The 15,598-nt window shown below is 48.5% G+C and overlaps 1 protein-coding gene across 3 annotated transcripts in view; it reads right to left on the bottom strand.

Moving 5' to 3' along the window:
- The window catches only part of KDM4A (lysine demethylase 4A), a 612,801-nt gene that overhangs the window by 36,637 nt on the left and 560,566 nt on the right, over positions 1-15,598 (bottom strand). For all 3 annotated transcript variants that reach the window (XM_085602947.1, XM_085602948.1, XM_085602949.1), the window contains one exon: positions 11,133-11,252. In XM_085602947.1, the coding sequence (XP_085459073.1) occupies positions 11,133-11,252 (120 nt within the window). The remainder of the gene's footprint in view (positions 1-11,132; positions 11,253-15,598) is intronic.

The raw sequence follows: 15,598 nt of genomic DNA on the forward strand, positions 1-15,598 counted from the left end.
TGCAAAATCCCGGTGTGTCCTGCAGCCATCAACCTGGAAAACCCCGGAGGACCTGCCTGCCTTCAACCTCAGACTGTGTCACCCGTGAACACCAGATTTGTTAATCTGCAACCTATGGTTCTGTCCGGACACCGTGGATCCGCCCCACTCTGCACCCGCCATCCACGGCCCGCGCTCGAGTGGGTAAACACCACGAGGAGGTCCACCCGGCGATTCTAATCCAAGATCCGGTGACCCCTGACCTGCCTCCAGCCGATACCTGCAGCCTAAATCCAGAAGGTCCCCCCAACCGCGACCAGGAGTTGGTAAGAAGATTAGACCTCAAAAGGCACCCCTGCACCAGACGCCCCATGGCCTTGGGTGGCCAAACCGATGGTGCCTAACCAACCCCTAACTTCCCAACTTACCTCTCTAAGTGGTGGTCACACCCAGAAGACCTTCGTCCCCAAGCCTGCAGTGCCTTTGCAAACCAGAGGTTCCCCATTGCAAACAATAGGGCGCCATAAATCGAAACAGCACCCTCAACCCGGCATCCCTAGTGCCGCTGAGGGTGCACCTTTGGTGCTACTTTGTTTCCCCATTTGCCCTGAGCTAAAGCCAAGGAGCTTTGCTCCTACAACCAAGTGGCCTAGTCGTCGGCAGCCACCAACCGGAAACCCACTATCCCCCATTGGATAACATTGGGCCTCAGCACTCTGCACCCGGCCGCCCTAGTGCAGCTGAGGGTGTAACAAGAGTGCATCCTTGACCCTGGCGGACACCGGAGTCTAACCCCAGAACCTCAACTCCCAATACTACCTCAAAACCGATAACACTATTTTCCTCCATAGGATAACTGACTTTTTTTCTTGGAAAAGTTTCAAAGTGTGGAGTTTGAAAACCTAAAGATATTCACTTACCGGTTTACAAGAAATGTCCCAGAGTAGTATCCAGGTATACTACTCTGAGTAAGAAAAGTAATCTAAAAAGTAACTTACCTGGTATTTTACTGAAAAGCCCATTCAAGTCTATGTACTGTATTTACAAAGTATTGCATTTCTCTGCAACCATACTGTAAGTCAAAACAAAGTACATTTACAATTACAATTCAAACTGTTTACAAACAGCATTACTATTGTAAAGTATTCTTCGCTTACCTGTGCCAGGCTTGCTTGGTTATAGAAAATAAAATAACTAAAATAATATTTTTATACAAAAACAATTGGTCTGAAGTTCAGTCTTTGAGTGTGTGAATTCATTTGGTGATTGAGTGTGTACAACAAATGCTTAATATTGTCCTCTGATACTGCCTTACTGCTCGACCACACTACCACAAATAGAGAGTGAGGTGCTATCTAACTTTACCTCTGCCTACCTTTGGGGTTCCACTGGACTCTGTGCACACTATACTTCACTTTGGTATAGTATATTCAGAAGCAGCTTCCTACAGTCTTCATTCGAGGAATCTTATCAGCATGAGAACCGAAAAAGTATTTTCTGATAAAAGGAGATTTCAAATTTGGTGTTGAGCTTTAGCTTCCAGCCCTGCAAGACTGAACTAAGATGAGTGGCGTTAGACCATTACAAGAACCATGTGCTGCTAGTGAGGCAGCATCATTCGCAGCAGTGATGATCTGATTTGACACCATCATGTCCTAGTCGATAATTTCTTTGCAATCTTGACTTCTGTCTCTGGGAAGGTCATTGGTGAATTGCTAATTACAGTACCAAAAAGACCAATCATTACGCCCCAGGAGAACAGACACGCTAGCAGCCTTCATAGCGATGGTGGAAGTACTGCACACTTTTCTGCCCTTAAAATCCAACTTTTTACTTTCCTCACCAGGAGGTACAGTGTACAGTGCAGTTATGGCAAGTAATTTTATGACAGCAGAGTAAATGAGAGTCTGGTGTAGGATCCATGCAAAGAAATGTTGGATGCTGATCTGGAGGTTTGTATTCTTTCTGTAGGCAGCACGGTGGAGCCTTAGCAGTAGCCGATGTCCAAAATAGTTCCATAGCTGGTTCTAAAAAACCTGGAACCAAAGAGAGCAATGTTGTAGAGGCGGACCTTTGATGGAGCATTTCAAAGATTACCAACGTGGTGGCAGTCAGCAATTTATTATTTAATTTGTAGGCATCCCTAGTAAGAACCTCCTGGAAAGTATATCATCAACAACAGATATTCTTGATGTTGGTAAGTCTGACAATGTAGGTGAATATAGACCCGAAAAGGAGTCCGTGATGAGACCGTGAGGATCTCGATCTAGATGAAGCATCTCGTGTTCGTCTTGAGCCTGATAGCATGGGAGATCTTGAGTGGTAACAATGATGGTGAGATCTTAACCTTGTCCTTCACCTGTTGCTGTGAGGCCTGGTATGACGGGAGCGAGATCTAGGGTGCCTTAGTGGAGATGCCACTGGTGCTGGAGACTGTGGTGGCAGAGAATGGGTGGTTAGAGGAATTGATTGCAAAATGACTGCTGTAGGTACCAGTTGTGGAGGTCGAGCTGGAAGAGGAGGAGGAGTAGAAGAAGGAGGAGGCGAAGACTCCATCGGAACTTGAGGAGGCATTGGTGCATAAAGAATGATGACTGGAAAAGCCAGTCTGTTTGGCGAATAGGTTCTGGAGTACTTGGAGTCCGATTCTCAGATGGAAGTCTGTGAGTTTTCATGTGTGAAAGCCATTTCATGGTCTTCATCTGAGAAGTGGAGTGATTTCAAACCGTCTTGACGCTGACATTTTCAACATCGACGATGCCGTTCTCCTCGACATAATTTGTGTTATCGACATTAAACTAGCCCTTGACAGTAAACAAGTAGGTGCTGTACCTCTTCTTGACGTCTTTGTCCTCGAAGTCGAATGGGACGTCGTGTCTCACTAGATCTTTTTCGTTTTGGATCTTACTCTGCTGGAGAGGGTGAGATAGAGGCACTGGTAGAAGGAGCAGTCTCTCCTCACCCCTGGGAAGTCTCTCCAGCCGGGGAATCTTGCCCTTTTCCAGTGCTCTACTAGACCATGCTGGCAAATCTTCTCTCTCTCTCTCAATTTACATCTGGAGAGGGTCCTGCAGTGGAGACACTCCTTAGGGTCATGAAAGTCTGGCAAACAGGGAGCTATTTTTGCAATTTTGCTGCCAGATTCTGGGCATTTTGAATAGCAGAGATGGCATTTTTCAAAAAAAGATTGAATCCTGTCTGGAACATATCAGAGAAAACTCTTCCCCCTAAAGAACTTTGAGTGAATCACTTTTGGGAAGAAAGAAGTAAAACATTTTGAGTGAAAAAACCTTAAACAGGCAGAGCTGTGTGCCAGGATCCCGTGAGCAGGAACCTGAAATAAGAATTCACTTAACTGCCACCTACTGGGCATGAAGAGACACTGGAGGTCAAAGTGCTCCTTAAAGGCGCAGTTTTCTTTTCTCATTGTTTCAATACTGCAGCCTCTCTAGTTACATTACCCTATTCTTCCTACCATTCATCGTAAAAGAATGTAAAAAGACTTTGTGTAGGACGTTTACAAATTTCACTGTAATTCATTTTTAGCAACTTTTTGAAGGCTGAATGGTTTTTTTTGCCATTTTATACCGTAAATGAAGGAACTTGGCAATATGTACGAGTTACTTACCTTCGGTAACGATGTATCTGGTAGAGACGATTCTAGACGCAGATTCCTTAACGTAGAATTATCCCCAGGCGTGAGACTGGACCCGGAAAACTTTCTTACCCAGCATCTCTGCACGCCGGGGGGCTGTACCACGCGATTCCACCCCGACGTCCTCCGCGGGCGTGACGTTAGCGAGGTCACATAAGCCCCACCCGGCGCGCTGATGTCAGTTTGCTTCGGAGAACTTTTCTGCGCCACAACGCGGAGCCATCACAACAAAACTGAGGAGAGCACGGGAACAGTGTGCGAAAAAACGAGAGGCACAAAATAGAGAAAAACAAAAAGGTGAGAAACAGCACCAGGTGGCACCAAGGCACCAGAAGGCGACAACAGTAGGCCAGAGCAGGAGAAGAGCAGATCACCACTCTGAGGAACAACTGTACAAGCTAAGGCAAAAGTACCAGGCGGCAGTAAAGCACCAGAAGGCCAGAGCAGCGAAGCCATAGCAAGAAAGCGCAAGCACCACTTTGTGGAACCACCATGCAAGCCAAGGCGAGAACCACTCTGGAGGCACAAACATGTGAAAGCGCCGTGACAGAAAAATAGAGGGTCAGCAACCACAACTACAAGGGGAAGGGCCAGAAGCCTGGAACAAAGGAGCAACAGCAATCCATCCCCAACTACACTGCCAATGATGGCCATACCTCCTGAAAGGAGGAGGAGGCCAGAGGATAGGTAAACCATCCGCAGACTGCAGTGCCAAGGAGGGCCACAACCCCTGAAAGGAGCAGGAGGTCAAGGGACAGGTAAACCATCCGCAGACTACACTGTCAAGGAGGGCCATAACCCCTGAAAGGAGAGGAGGACAAAGGACAGGTAACAGAACCCCTAACGAAGAAGACCAAAGGGGGATCAGAAACTCTAACAACAGAGGGAAAGAGCAAAAGTAGGCCCTCATGCTAGAGAAAACTAGCTGGAGGGACGACTGACCGAAAGAAAACGAAGAGGACACCCACAGAAGACAAGCCACCCAGAGGGCGGCGACTGCAGAAACCCAAGCAGAGGGTCCTTGCAGAACGGGGAGAAATGGCGGGTCGTGAAGGAATCTGCGGCTAGAATCGTCTCTACCAGATACATCGTTACCGAAGGTAAGTAACTCATACATCTGATAGAGACTACTAGCCACAGATTCCTTAACGTGGAACAGATACCCTAGCCATACCCAGAAGGCAGGAGGGGCTGCGAGAGAGCTTCCCCACCAAGAGAGACACAGGGCCCCAGCAGGGGACATGGCACAGGGACAAGAAGGGAAGGGCCAGGATATCCGAAGCCCAACCAAAGGAGAACAGCCCAACACCCCGCAGGAGCAGACAGCGCCTGAAAAGCCTCAAGGAACACAAGGACCACATCCAAACCCTAGGGAGAAGAGGTAGAACCGGAGGCAGGGCCCACCATAAGAAACCCACACAGCGTGACAGAAAATAGCTTAACACACCGCAGACGCAAGCAGCGCACAAGGCAGGGAAGGCTCCACTGCCAAAAGCGCAGACGGAAGAAGAAAGGCACAGTGGTGTATGAGAACAAACAGGCACAGGATGCACAGCCAGCAGCAGACAACACCACAGTCCCAAAAGAGGGGCCAGCATACACTGACCCACGAATGAAGTGGAACCAGCAGAAGACAGACAGAAGCACAAAAACGTTACAACGGAGCACCGCAGGCAGCAGGCTGGACTAGGCCAGCGGCCCAGGAGAAGGCCAGCAAGAAGAGCGCACCTGCGACAGACCGTGGCGCCATGGAGAGCAGAAGCCCGAAGGACGACCACCCCTTCCCAGCACATAATAAGGCTATATAATAGCTACCAGTACCCCACATAGGGCATGTGACGTCCCATAACATTCCTCTTAGGAAAAAATTCCGCTGCAGAGGACAAACAGAAGACCTGCGGAGAAAAATGCAGACGGCTTGACAACAGCCAATAAGGAATACACAGAAGGCCTAATCTCAGGGCCTACACAGCTTACCAACGGTCAAAACCACAAGTCAAAACAGGGCCAGACCAGCAGCCAACAGCACCAAGGTCCTAACAAAAGGACCCGAAGGCACATGAATCACACAGAACAAACAACCGGGGCTACGTTCTACAATGCCCCAGGAAAACCACAGAAGAACACCTCCCAAAACCCAGACTGACTCACAGGTCACTGAGGAGGACGACGAAGCCCCGCAAGAAACCTCTGAATGGCAGAATCCGCAAGGGAGTGGAACAAAAGAGTGCCATCAAAAGGAAGGTCCACCAACCGTTCCCTCACGTTCTCCGGGAACACACTATCCCGTAGCCAGGCATGCCGACGAAGGGCCACCTAACAAGCCATGGTACGACCAAGCACATCCGAAACATCCAGAGCCGAGCGAAGACTAAAGGCTGCCAGCTCCCGGCCATCCAACACATGGTGCCTGAGATCAACACAGGCACCCTCCTGAGAAGCGGCTGACATAAGGGACTCCGCCGAGTCCCACAAGCAAGAAGTGGCCCTTGCTAACACACAAAGGGTGTTAAGGGCCCGCAAAGCCGCACTGGTGAGGGCGAAGATATTGCGCCTCCAGGAATCTAACCAGCGGGACCTCCTGTGACGGGGGAGACAACACCGATGGCAGGGAGGGAAAGGAAGTCTGTAAAAGAGGGCCCCTGGTAGAGGGGTGGAGGGAAAGACAGACAGGGTTATGCGGCGCAGTACGGTGCAGATGTGGCTGGGGCGGACCGCCCCCCAAAGAGACGTATGGAGCGAAGCCTCAAAGGGAAGAAGCAGCTCCCAACCCCCATAACCCTGATGGAGGACCTCCAGAAGATGATCTGTGGGGTAATGGGAAGCTGGATCGCCCATGCGCAAGATCCCTGCTGCCGTGGAAACAGTCCGAGCGAAGGCAACACCGGCCTCCATAGGGCTCTGTGGCGGGGAAAGCAGTTCCTCAGTGGGCAACGGCTGCAAGCTAAGGCGGCCGTCGCCCAGGCCAACCGGAGGAAGGAAAGGCTAAGTCCGGAAAGGAGGAAGGGGGACCGAGGAATGGGGAACCTGAGGTCCTTCCATCGAAGACTGCGGGCGCGGCGACGGGCCGTCCTTGGAAGACGCCGAGGAAAACTCCACGACATGGCGGCCCGTCTCCGGAGAAGATGAAACCAACAACCGCCAAACCTCTGGAGAAGAGGGGGCGTCCGAAGATGACTCAACAACAAGACGCCGGACTGGCGCCGTAGAGTCCGCGACCGGCATCAGGTCAATTTCGACTGGCGCCATAGGGGATGCCGGAACGACCTCTGCCACAATGCGCGGCGCAAGAGACCGGAGCTGTGTCGGAGCGGCTAAAGAACGGCGCCGAAAAGGCGTAGACTCGATCTCCGACGAGGCAGCCGCCTGCGTAGAGGGACAAGGGGGGCCTGGGGACACGCCCCGACCCCTAGGCGGCCTTGCCAGGGTCAGCAGCCGCCGGCGCCTGAGCGGCGTCACCTCGGCTTCGGATAAGGCCGCCGCCTGCCCAGAGGACTGAGGGGGACTCGAGGACACGCCCCGAGTCCCGGCACCCTCCCGCGACACCACTGGGACCTCCGAGGGGGTTTGCGGCAAGGCAGTGGTGCCCGGGTCCGAAGTGCCGCACCCCGACGGCGCCGTATCCTCCGAACCAGTCGGCACCGGGGCCGTAGCCGCTGGCGACGCCGCATAAGTCCCCGCACACGGCAAGGGATCCGCAGACGGCCCAGGAAGAGAAGGAGGAGAAGGAAGAGCCAAAGAGGCCTGCAAGGCTGCCGCATAGGCCTCCATCTGAGCTCTGGTTGCCCCCGCGCCGGGGAACAGCGGATAGGATGGCGACGCACGGGGCGGCACCACCCACGGAGAACCCACGCCCCCAACAGGCCGGGGACAAACTGCGACACTTACCAACAGATGAGCGACGCCCTTGCGGCATGGGAGAAGGACAATGTCGGAGGCGGCGGTTCTTGAAACCTGGACATGCGTGCCGAAAGGAAATTGATCCGGCGCTCTTGCCGGGTCTTCTGCTTCATTTGCGTACACGCCTCACAATCCGTGGAGTCATGGTGCTCCCCCACACACCACATGCAGATGGGGTGAGGATCCGTCGCAGAGATCTGGCGCGCGCAAGACCAGCACGTCTTGAAGCCCGAAGGCATTCGCACACTGTAACCAAGAAAAATCGTCCAAAGCAGGCAAAGAAGGCATGAAAAAAGGACAGGAACACAATCCGGGTCCATGTTGCATGCGGAAAAGAAGAAAACTGACATCAGCGCGCCGGGGTGGGGCTTATGTGACCTCGCTGACCGTGGAGGACGTCGGGCGGAGTCGCGTGGTACAGCCCCCCGGTGCGCAGAGATGCTGGGCAAGAAAGTTTTCCGGGTCAGGTCTCACGCCTGGGGATAATTCTACGTTAAGGAATCTGCGGCTAGTAGTCTCTATCAGATAGCCTGTTTTAAGTCTGCAAATTGTACATTTTGTCACATGTACCTCCTGGCCTTTCCAAAGGTAGGCAAAGATATTGTAACAAGCATTGGCATAGCCAATAGGTCTCGCATTTGGGACCTTATAAGTGTGTAGCCATGCAACAGTTGATGTTGTTGCACCCAGGATATTGTGCTGGATAACTAAACACTTATATGGTCGCAAAGGCGTGACCTATTGGCTATGCCAATGCTGGTTTATTACTTCAATCATAACGGTCAATTGGCCACATATCACGAGGGTAACTTTCAGCCAATTGTGTTTTTCAATAAACTGCACTAGCCATTCTAAGCATGGAGAACCCGAAAAGTTAAAAAGTAAAACTGTAAGTCCCAACATGCCTAGTGCTGTTCGTTGAAAACACAAGATATCAGAACTAAACACTGTTAGAACTTCAGAAAGAAGTCTTAAAATCGAGTCAAATAACTAGGAAAGCTAAAGACCAAAGCACTGCACTACCAGCAAATTCCCTTTTGTATATTGAATCGTTGCCCACCTCTCTGGGTTAGCTATCCAACTGCCCAGCATTGGAAATTGTACAATATGACAGAGGCAACAGTAATGTATGTTCAATTTTCAGTAACGCTTTGTTTCAAAAAGGCCAATGTTTCAAGACTATCCCAGCTGAAGTCTTTTGAAAAGGTTATTTAGTCAACATTTGTTCACATTTAAAACAGCCAACGTGTTTCGCTCATACAAGAGTTTCATCCGGGCTGTAATATGCAAAATTGCAAAATATTTAAAACCTCTAATCATAAAATTAAAAACAACATCTATATTTACATTCCTACAATACCAAATGCAATGTATTGGCACATGGACGTTTGGCAGTATAGAATGATATTTCATCACATGCAATGCGCACACAGAGGGTACAATACCCAAGAGACATGTTTTGCTTTCATTTGTACAACAACTACATCAGATACACCCAGTATAAAGAGAGAATACAAGTCAGTGGTAGAAATTGAATCGTTTTAGATCATAAAGTGCGAAAGGTTAAATAAAGTGGGTCATGTACATGTGGACATTATGTTGTATGGGTGAGAGCTAATCTCACAAAGTTTCTAACACCCTAAATGGTACAGCTACAAAATAACCGAAAAGGCACCACATATTCTCGCATCAGTATGACAAGTCTGCAGTCATTTGTACTTCCAGTTTCTTAGATTGTGTTTCCAAGCAACTGGAAGTACAAATGACTGCAGACGTGTCGTAATGCAACCTGTACACAACAGAAGGTAAACATTAGTTTGAATGCGGGTGGGGAATTGAAGATGCTTGCCCCTTGATTTTAAACGAGTAACTGATGTGAGAAAATGTGGTGACTATTCCACTGCTTAATGTGCAGTTCACACACTTGATCTGTCCTTCTCCTTCCCGCTATCACAATATTAAGTGCTACGTCCCAAGAGAGGTTAAAAGCGCCACTCTGGTCATTCATACATCACCCCAAATTGCTTCCCACGTGAAACTCACTACAATGGCAGCCACCTTCCAACGAAACACCCCCTCGTGGTGCAGAGCGCTACCTGTCCAGTACTGCACCAAAGCTCCTTTTCAGGGGCCTGAAGCGCTACACAAGTTCGACTACAAAAAAAAACAAGATTGTCAGGGGAAATGTGTGCTTGAAAAATATATTTTTAATCTGCCAAATACCTCAAAGGGACTGTCTAGCAAACAGTTCCCAATTAGGAAGTTGCATTTCAATTCCTTATGCAGCATGGCCAACTGGGAGGATTACAGATTTAGAATGACGCCCTCTCTGTGATGACGTCAGAAAGGCACAGGGGCAAATGTGAAGCACGTGACAAGATCGGCCCTTTAAAGCGCGGGGTGTATTCTGGGATGCTCGGGGGTTAACGTGAACTTGTTGAGTTCACATTAGTCATAATTATAAAGCACAAACCTAGCTGGCAAGCACCACAGAAAATTAATGGGGGGTGGGGCTCTGAGAGAAAAATAAACTAGTTCGGGTACAAGAAATTAGCCTTTCAATTACTGATTTGTAATTTAAGCACATGGAAATTGCCACAACCAGGCAATTTTCATTGAAGTGCCGATGCAAGGATTCGAACCCAAGCCCCCACACGCCTTCCATCAAAGTCACGTGAACACATCTCCCGTTCCAACGATGTCGCCAGAGTTTTAGTAGGGCGGGCCCATTATCTTTCTTCATCATAAGTGGTGCGCACGCGAGAGAGAGGGGGAGCAGGAGGTGAGCCCGGTGCGTGCACGCGCAGTCTGCTCATTTTCAAGCACTGCACCCGTGCTTGTGGCGCGCTCCCGCAAGGTGGATGCCGCCACAAGCACGAGTGCAGTGCTTGAAAAAGTGAAGAGCGACAGCTAAAGGCCCTCCTATGCAGCGCATGCTCACTGCGTAGGCAAGACCTAAAAATTTGACTTTGACAGAACTGTTTCGGAGTCTCCACATGTGGGTCAGACTATTCAGTGCTTATGATTATCAATGAAGATCTCCTGTGATAGAACTCAACTTTTTCTTTTATATTTCTTCCTTGAAATAAGCTGCAATGTCCATATGTAACTAAACTAACCAGTACATTCATACATACTTTACCTGCATTCCACTTTCCTTCTGCTTAGTTCACTGTACAGGGCACTAATATATTCTGGTGCAGTAGCACTATATAATTCAGCTAACTAAATATAGTCATTTTCATCAGTGGTCTGGTTGCAGTCATGGATACTTAAAATCAAAGCACTTATGGAATTTGGCCGGCAGTTGTGAAGAAACGATTGCTGGTGCAGTCATTGAGGGTAGACATCAAATCTTAGAATTGCTAAAATGGCTACAGAATAAACAATATGCGCCACAGGTACTACTGCTACACATGATCTGTCTGGATATCGTCTGCGATAGATAACATGTGAAGTCCTCAAGCCAAATGGTTAAGTGGAGAAAGAAAAGCTTTCTGACAAGCAGCTCCTGCAGACTGTGTGCACATGTAACATTCTGGGACTAACATCTTGGTGGCTGTGGACGTCATAAGAGCCAATGGAGTTGCAGTCTCACCTCGTACATCTGGATGACATGAGAAGCGATGAATGTGGCACCGTACACCTGTCCATCTGTCCACCTGACCTGCACAGCTTCCCCAGCAGGAGGGGGCCCCGACTGCACACAACTGTGACTCTAAATGAACAAAAACAATGGTATTAATGATTTTCATGCATGAAAGGGGAAAGTTGCAACACCATGCTGAACACTTTTGGAAGAGAGCAGCATACTGAAAGGCACATCAACCACACATTCCTGGAAAAAGAACTCTAAATAATTAGAGACATTAACCCACCAGCAAGGCCAACCCCAATTTTGCAAACCCTCTATTGAAGAACACATGTACCTGGGGACAAGCTCCATTCCAATAGCTGTAAGCCAGGGGAGTGTGCCTCAGAAATGTGCTTGGAATGAAAACCAGGCGAGAATCGTAGACTTCACTTTTCAGATAAAACTGGAACCATATAGCTGGGTAACAGCAGCAGCAGGAAATTCCCTAGGACTGGAACCTCTAATCTTTCTAGTTACTTTAATATAATTCTAGGTGGTGCATTAACATATAAAGAGATCTTGGAGCATGAGAGGTGTCATGTAACCAGTTTTTAGCAAACAGTTCTTGCCAGTTACTTGGCCTCTGGTGCTTAAAACATCCGACCTGCTATATGTGTCTCACCAAAGGATGGTATCTGTGAGTAGGACACAGGTCTATAGCCCCGGGCGAGAGAGATGTGGTTGAAGGGTGAGAGTTATCCTCACAGTGATGCTCTATTGGGCATGAGTCTTGTGATCTTCCATCCTAATTCTTTGGTTTTCTCTTTATCCTGATTTACAGTTGAGATTTATAACTTAAAAGCCCTACAACCTACCCCAAGTCAGCAAAGATACTGTTCGCAGTATATTAAGGTAGCTTACCTTGCACTACCTTAGTAAGCAGCTAATGGAGTGTTAGTTCTGGAAGACCTCTGTTGAACTATCACGCTTGGGTCCATTCCGCATGTTCTCAGTGAGCGTGTGTTACAGTGGTGGTAGTACCGTGGTTGAGGTGGAGCTGTTCTTGTCGAGGCTATGTGTTTCTGACCGATAATCTGGTGAGCGGAGGCTATAAGAATGGCTTATGGAATATGCTACTTACCAGTATGCATCTGTTTTTGGCATGTAGAGCTGCAGAGCCACACACTAAGGATAAGATCGCCATCTGGTGTTGGGCTCGGATGATTGCAGGTTGTTGTTGTCTTCGGAAGAAGTCTTTGGTCACGAGATTGGTGACTCCTTCCCTGGACAACAGTGCGCATGGGCATCCACTCCATCCTCAGATTGTTTTTCGCCATGATGGGAAATGATGGAGTGTATAAGAAGTAAAGAGAAAGGATGTCCATGTGTAGTGTCTAATTAAGACAATGCTGGAACGGATACAGGTCCCGGGGAGGCGGGTGGGAGTGTGTGGCTCTGCAGCTCTACATGCCAAGAACAGATGCATACTGGTAAGTAGCATATTCCGTTCGAGGCATATGAGCTGCAGATCACACACTAAGGATAGACTATATAGCAGTGTCTCCCCTAGCGGTGGTCACCTGTATCCGTTGCAGCAGTTTGGAATAGAGTTTTTAGGACAGCTTGGCCTACTGAAGCTTGTTGTTTGGATTGCACATCAACACAGTAATGCTTAGTGAAGGTGTGTGTAGTAGACCATGTGGCTGCTTTGCAAATATCTTCTAAGGGGATGTTCCCTAAGAATGCCATAGAAGCCCCTATTTTACGCGTGGAGTGCGCCCTGGGGGAACGGTAAGAGTACGTTTAGCTTTTTGGTAACATATTTGGATACATTTGACTATCCATCTGGCGATACCCGATTTTGAAATAGGGTTGCCTTTATGTGGTGGAGCGAAAGCAACAAACAGTTGCTTGGTTTCCCGAAAAGGTTTGGTTCTGTCGATGTAATACAGCAAGGCTCTCTTAACATCTAAGGTATGAAGTGCCCTCTCAGCTACTGAGTCTGGATTAGGGAAGAAGACTGGCAGTTCGACTGACTGGTTTAGATGGAAAGGGGAAATGACTTTAGGGAGGAATTTTGGATTCGTCCTAAGAACCACTTTGTTCCGATGTAGTTGTAGGAAGGGTTCTTCGAGAGTTAAGGCTTGTATTTCACTTACTCTTCGCAGTGATGTGATTGCGATGAGGAAAGCCACTTTCCATGTTAGGAACTGCAGTTCTCATTTGTGCATTGGTTCAAATGGGGGACCCATGAGCCTTGTTAGAACAATATTAAGGTTCCACACCGGGGAAGGTGGTAACCTTGGAGGAATAATTCTTTTAAGACCCTCCATAAATGCTTTAATGGCTGGTACCTTAAAGAGGGACAGGTGTTGTCTATTTTGCAAATAGGCTGCTAATGCCGCTAGATGTAGACGTATAGAGGAATACGCTAAATTGCATCTTTGCAAGTGTAATAAATAGCAAATGATGTTTTGGATGGAAGCATCCAATGGTTGTATGTCATTGTTAGAGCAGTAAATGGCAAATCGTTTCCATTTTGTAGCATAGCATGCCCTAGTAGTGTGTCTCCTGGCTTCTTTGATGATATTCATACAGTCTGGAGGAAGGTTGAGGTACCCAAACTCTAAGACTTCAGGAGCCAGATTGCCAAGTTCAGTGTTTGAGGATCTGGGTGTCTGATTTCTCCATGGTTCTGGGTTAAAAGATCCGGGGAGAGATGCAGTTTTTGATGTGGAACTAGCGATAGTTCCAGAAGTGTGGTGAACCAGGGTTGACGTGCCCAAATGGGAGCCACTAGGATGAGTGTCAGCGACTGTTGTTTCAGTTTGCGTACCACAAATGGAATGAGTGGGAGAGGCGGAAAAGTGTACGCAAATCTGCCTGACCAGTTCATACATATTGCATTTCCCTTTGACCGTGGGTGTGGGAACCTGGCGGCGAAGGTTGGGCATTTTGCGTTTTCTTGTGTGGTGAACAGGTCTATGTCTGGTTGTCCCCACTTTTGGAAGAATGGGAGTAAGACTTTGGGGTGTAGTTCCCATTCGTGTATCTGCTGTGTGTGGCGACTTAAGAGGTCGGCCACCTGGTTCTGAACCCCTGGGAGGTGTTCTGCTAGCAGGTAGATGTTTTGGGGAATTACCCATCTCCAAATGTGTTGCGCCAGTTGGGACAGTTGTAGAGAATGTGTCCCTCCTTGTTTCTGTATGTAATACATTGTGGTCATGTTGTCTGTGCTGATAAGGACAGTCTTGTTTTGTAGATGCACTTGGAAGGATTTCAGTGCTAGGAACACCGCTAGAAGTTCTAGGTGATTGATGTGGAGCTGTTTTTGTTGAGTGGTCCACTTTCCCTGAGTGGTGTGCTGAAGGAGGTGGGCTCCCCACCCCGTGAGAGATGCGTCGGTGGTCAGCACAACTTGTGGAAGGGGCTCTAAGAACGGCCGCCCTTTGGACAGGTTGATGGTGTTCCACCACTTCAGCGAGCGAAGTGAGCGGCTGTCCACCAACACCAGATCGGTAAGTTGTCCGTGGGCCTGGTTCCACTGTTGTGCTAGACATTCCTGTAAGGGACGCATTTGAAGGCGTGCGTAGGGTACTATGGAGATGCATGACGCCATCATGCCTAAGAGTTGCATGAACACTCTTGCGGGGAGAGAGTGTTGTGTTTGAAATTTCTTGATGAGACTTTGTATGTTGACTATCCTGGCTGTGCTGGGATAAGCTACGGCTTTGGATGTGTCTATGGTGGCTCCCAGGTATTGTTGTACTTGGGAGGGTTGTAGTTGAGATTTGGGATAGTTGATGGTAAATCCCAAGTTGTGTAGGGTTTGAATAGTGCGGTGAGTGTGGAGAACGCATTTGTCTAGAGTATTGGCTTTTATGAGCCAATCGTCCAGACAGGGGAAGACATGGATTTCTTGTCTCCTGAGATATGCTGCCACAACAGCCAAGCATTTGGTGAACACCCTGGGTGCAGTTGTTACTTCGAATGGGAGAACTGTAAACTGATAGTGCTGACCGTCTACCACAAATCGTAGATACTTCCTGTGAGCGGGATGCATAGGAATGTGAAAATATGCGTCCTTGAGGTCTAATGTGGCAAGGAAGTCTCCTTGTTGAAGTAATGGAAGGACCTGTTGGAGAGTGATCATGTGGAAATGATCCGATTGTATGTACTGGTTTAGTAGTCTGAGGTGCAGTATGGGTCTTAATGTTTTGTCCTTTTTGGGAATGAGGAAGTATAGGGAATATACTCCTGTGCCCTGATGTTATAGTGGAACAGGTTCTATTGCGTGTTTTTGAAGCAAAGACTGTATTTCTTGTTTGAGGAGCGTGAGGTGGTGAGACGTCATGGGACGGTGCCTGGGTGGTATGTCTGGGGTGGGTTTATGAGTTCGAGGCAGTAGCCAGATTGGATAATTTGTCTTACCCACCTGTCTGTAGTGATGGTATTCCAGACAGGTAGGAACTGTTGAAGTCTTCCCCCGA

This window comes from Triturus cristatus, chromosome 4_2 (assembly GCF_964204655.1).
Source record: "Triturus cristatus chromosome 4_2, aTriCri1.1, whole genome shotgun sequence".
Lineage (NCBI taxonomy): Eukaryota > Metazoa > Chordata > Amphibia > Caudata > Salamandridae > Triturus > Triturus cristatus.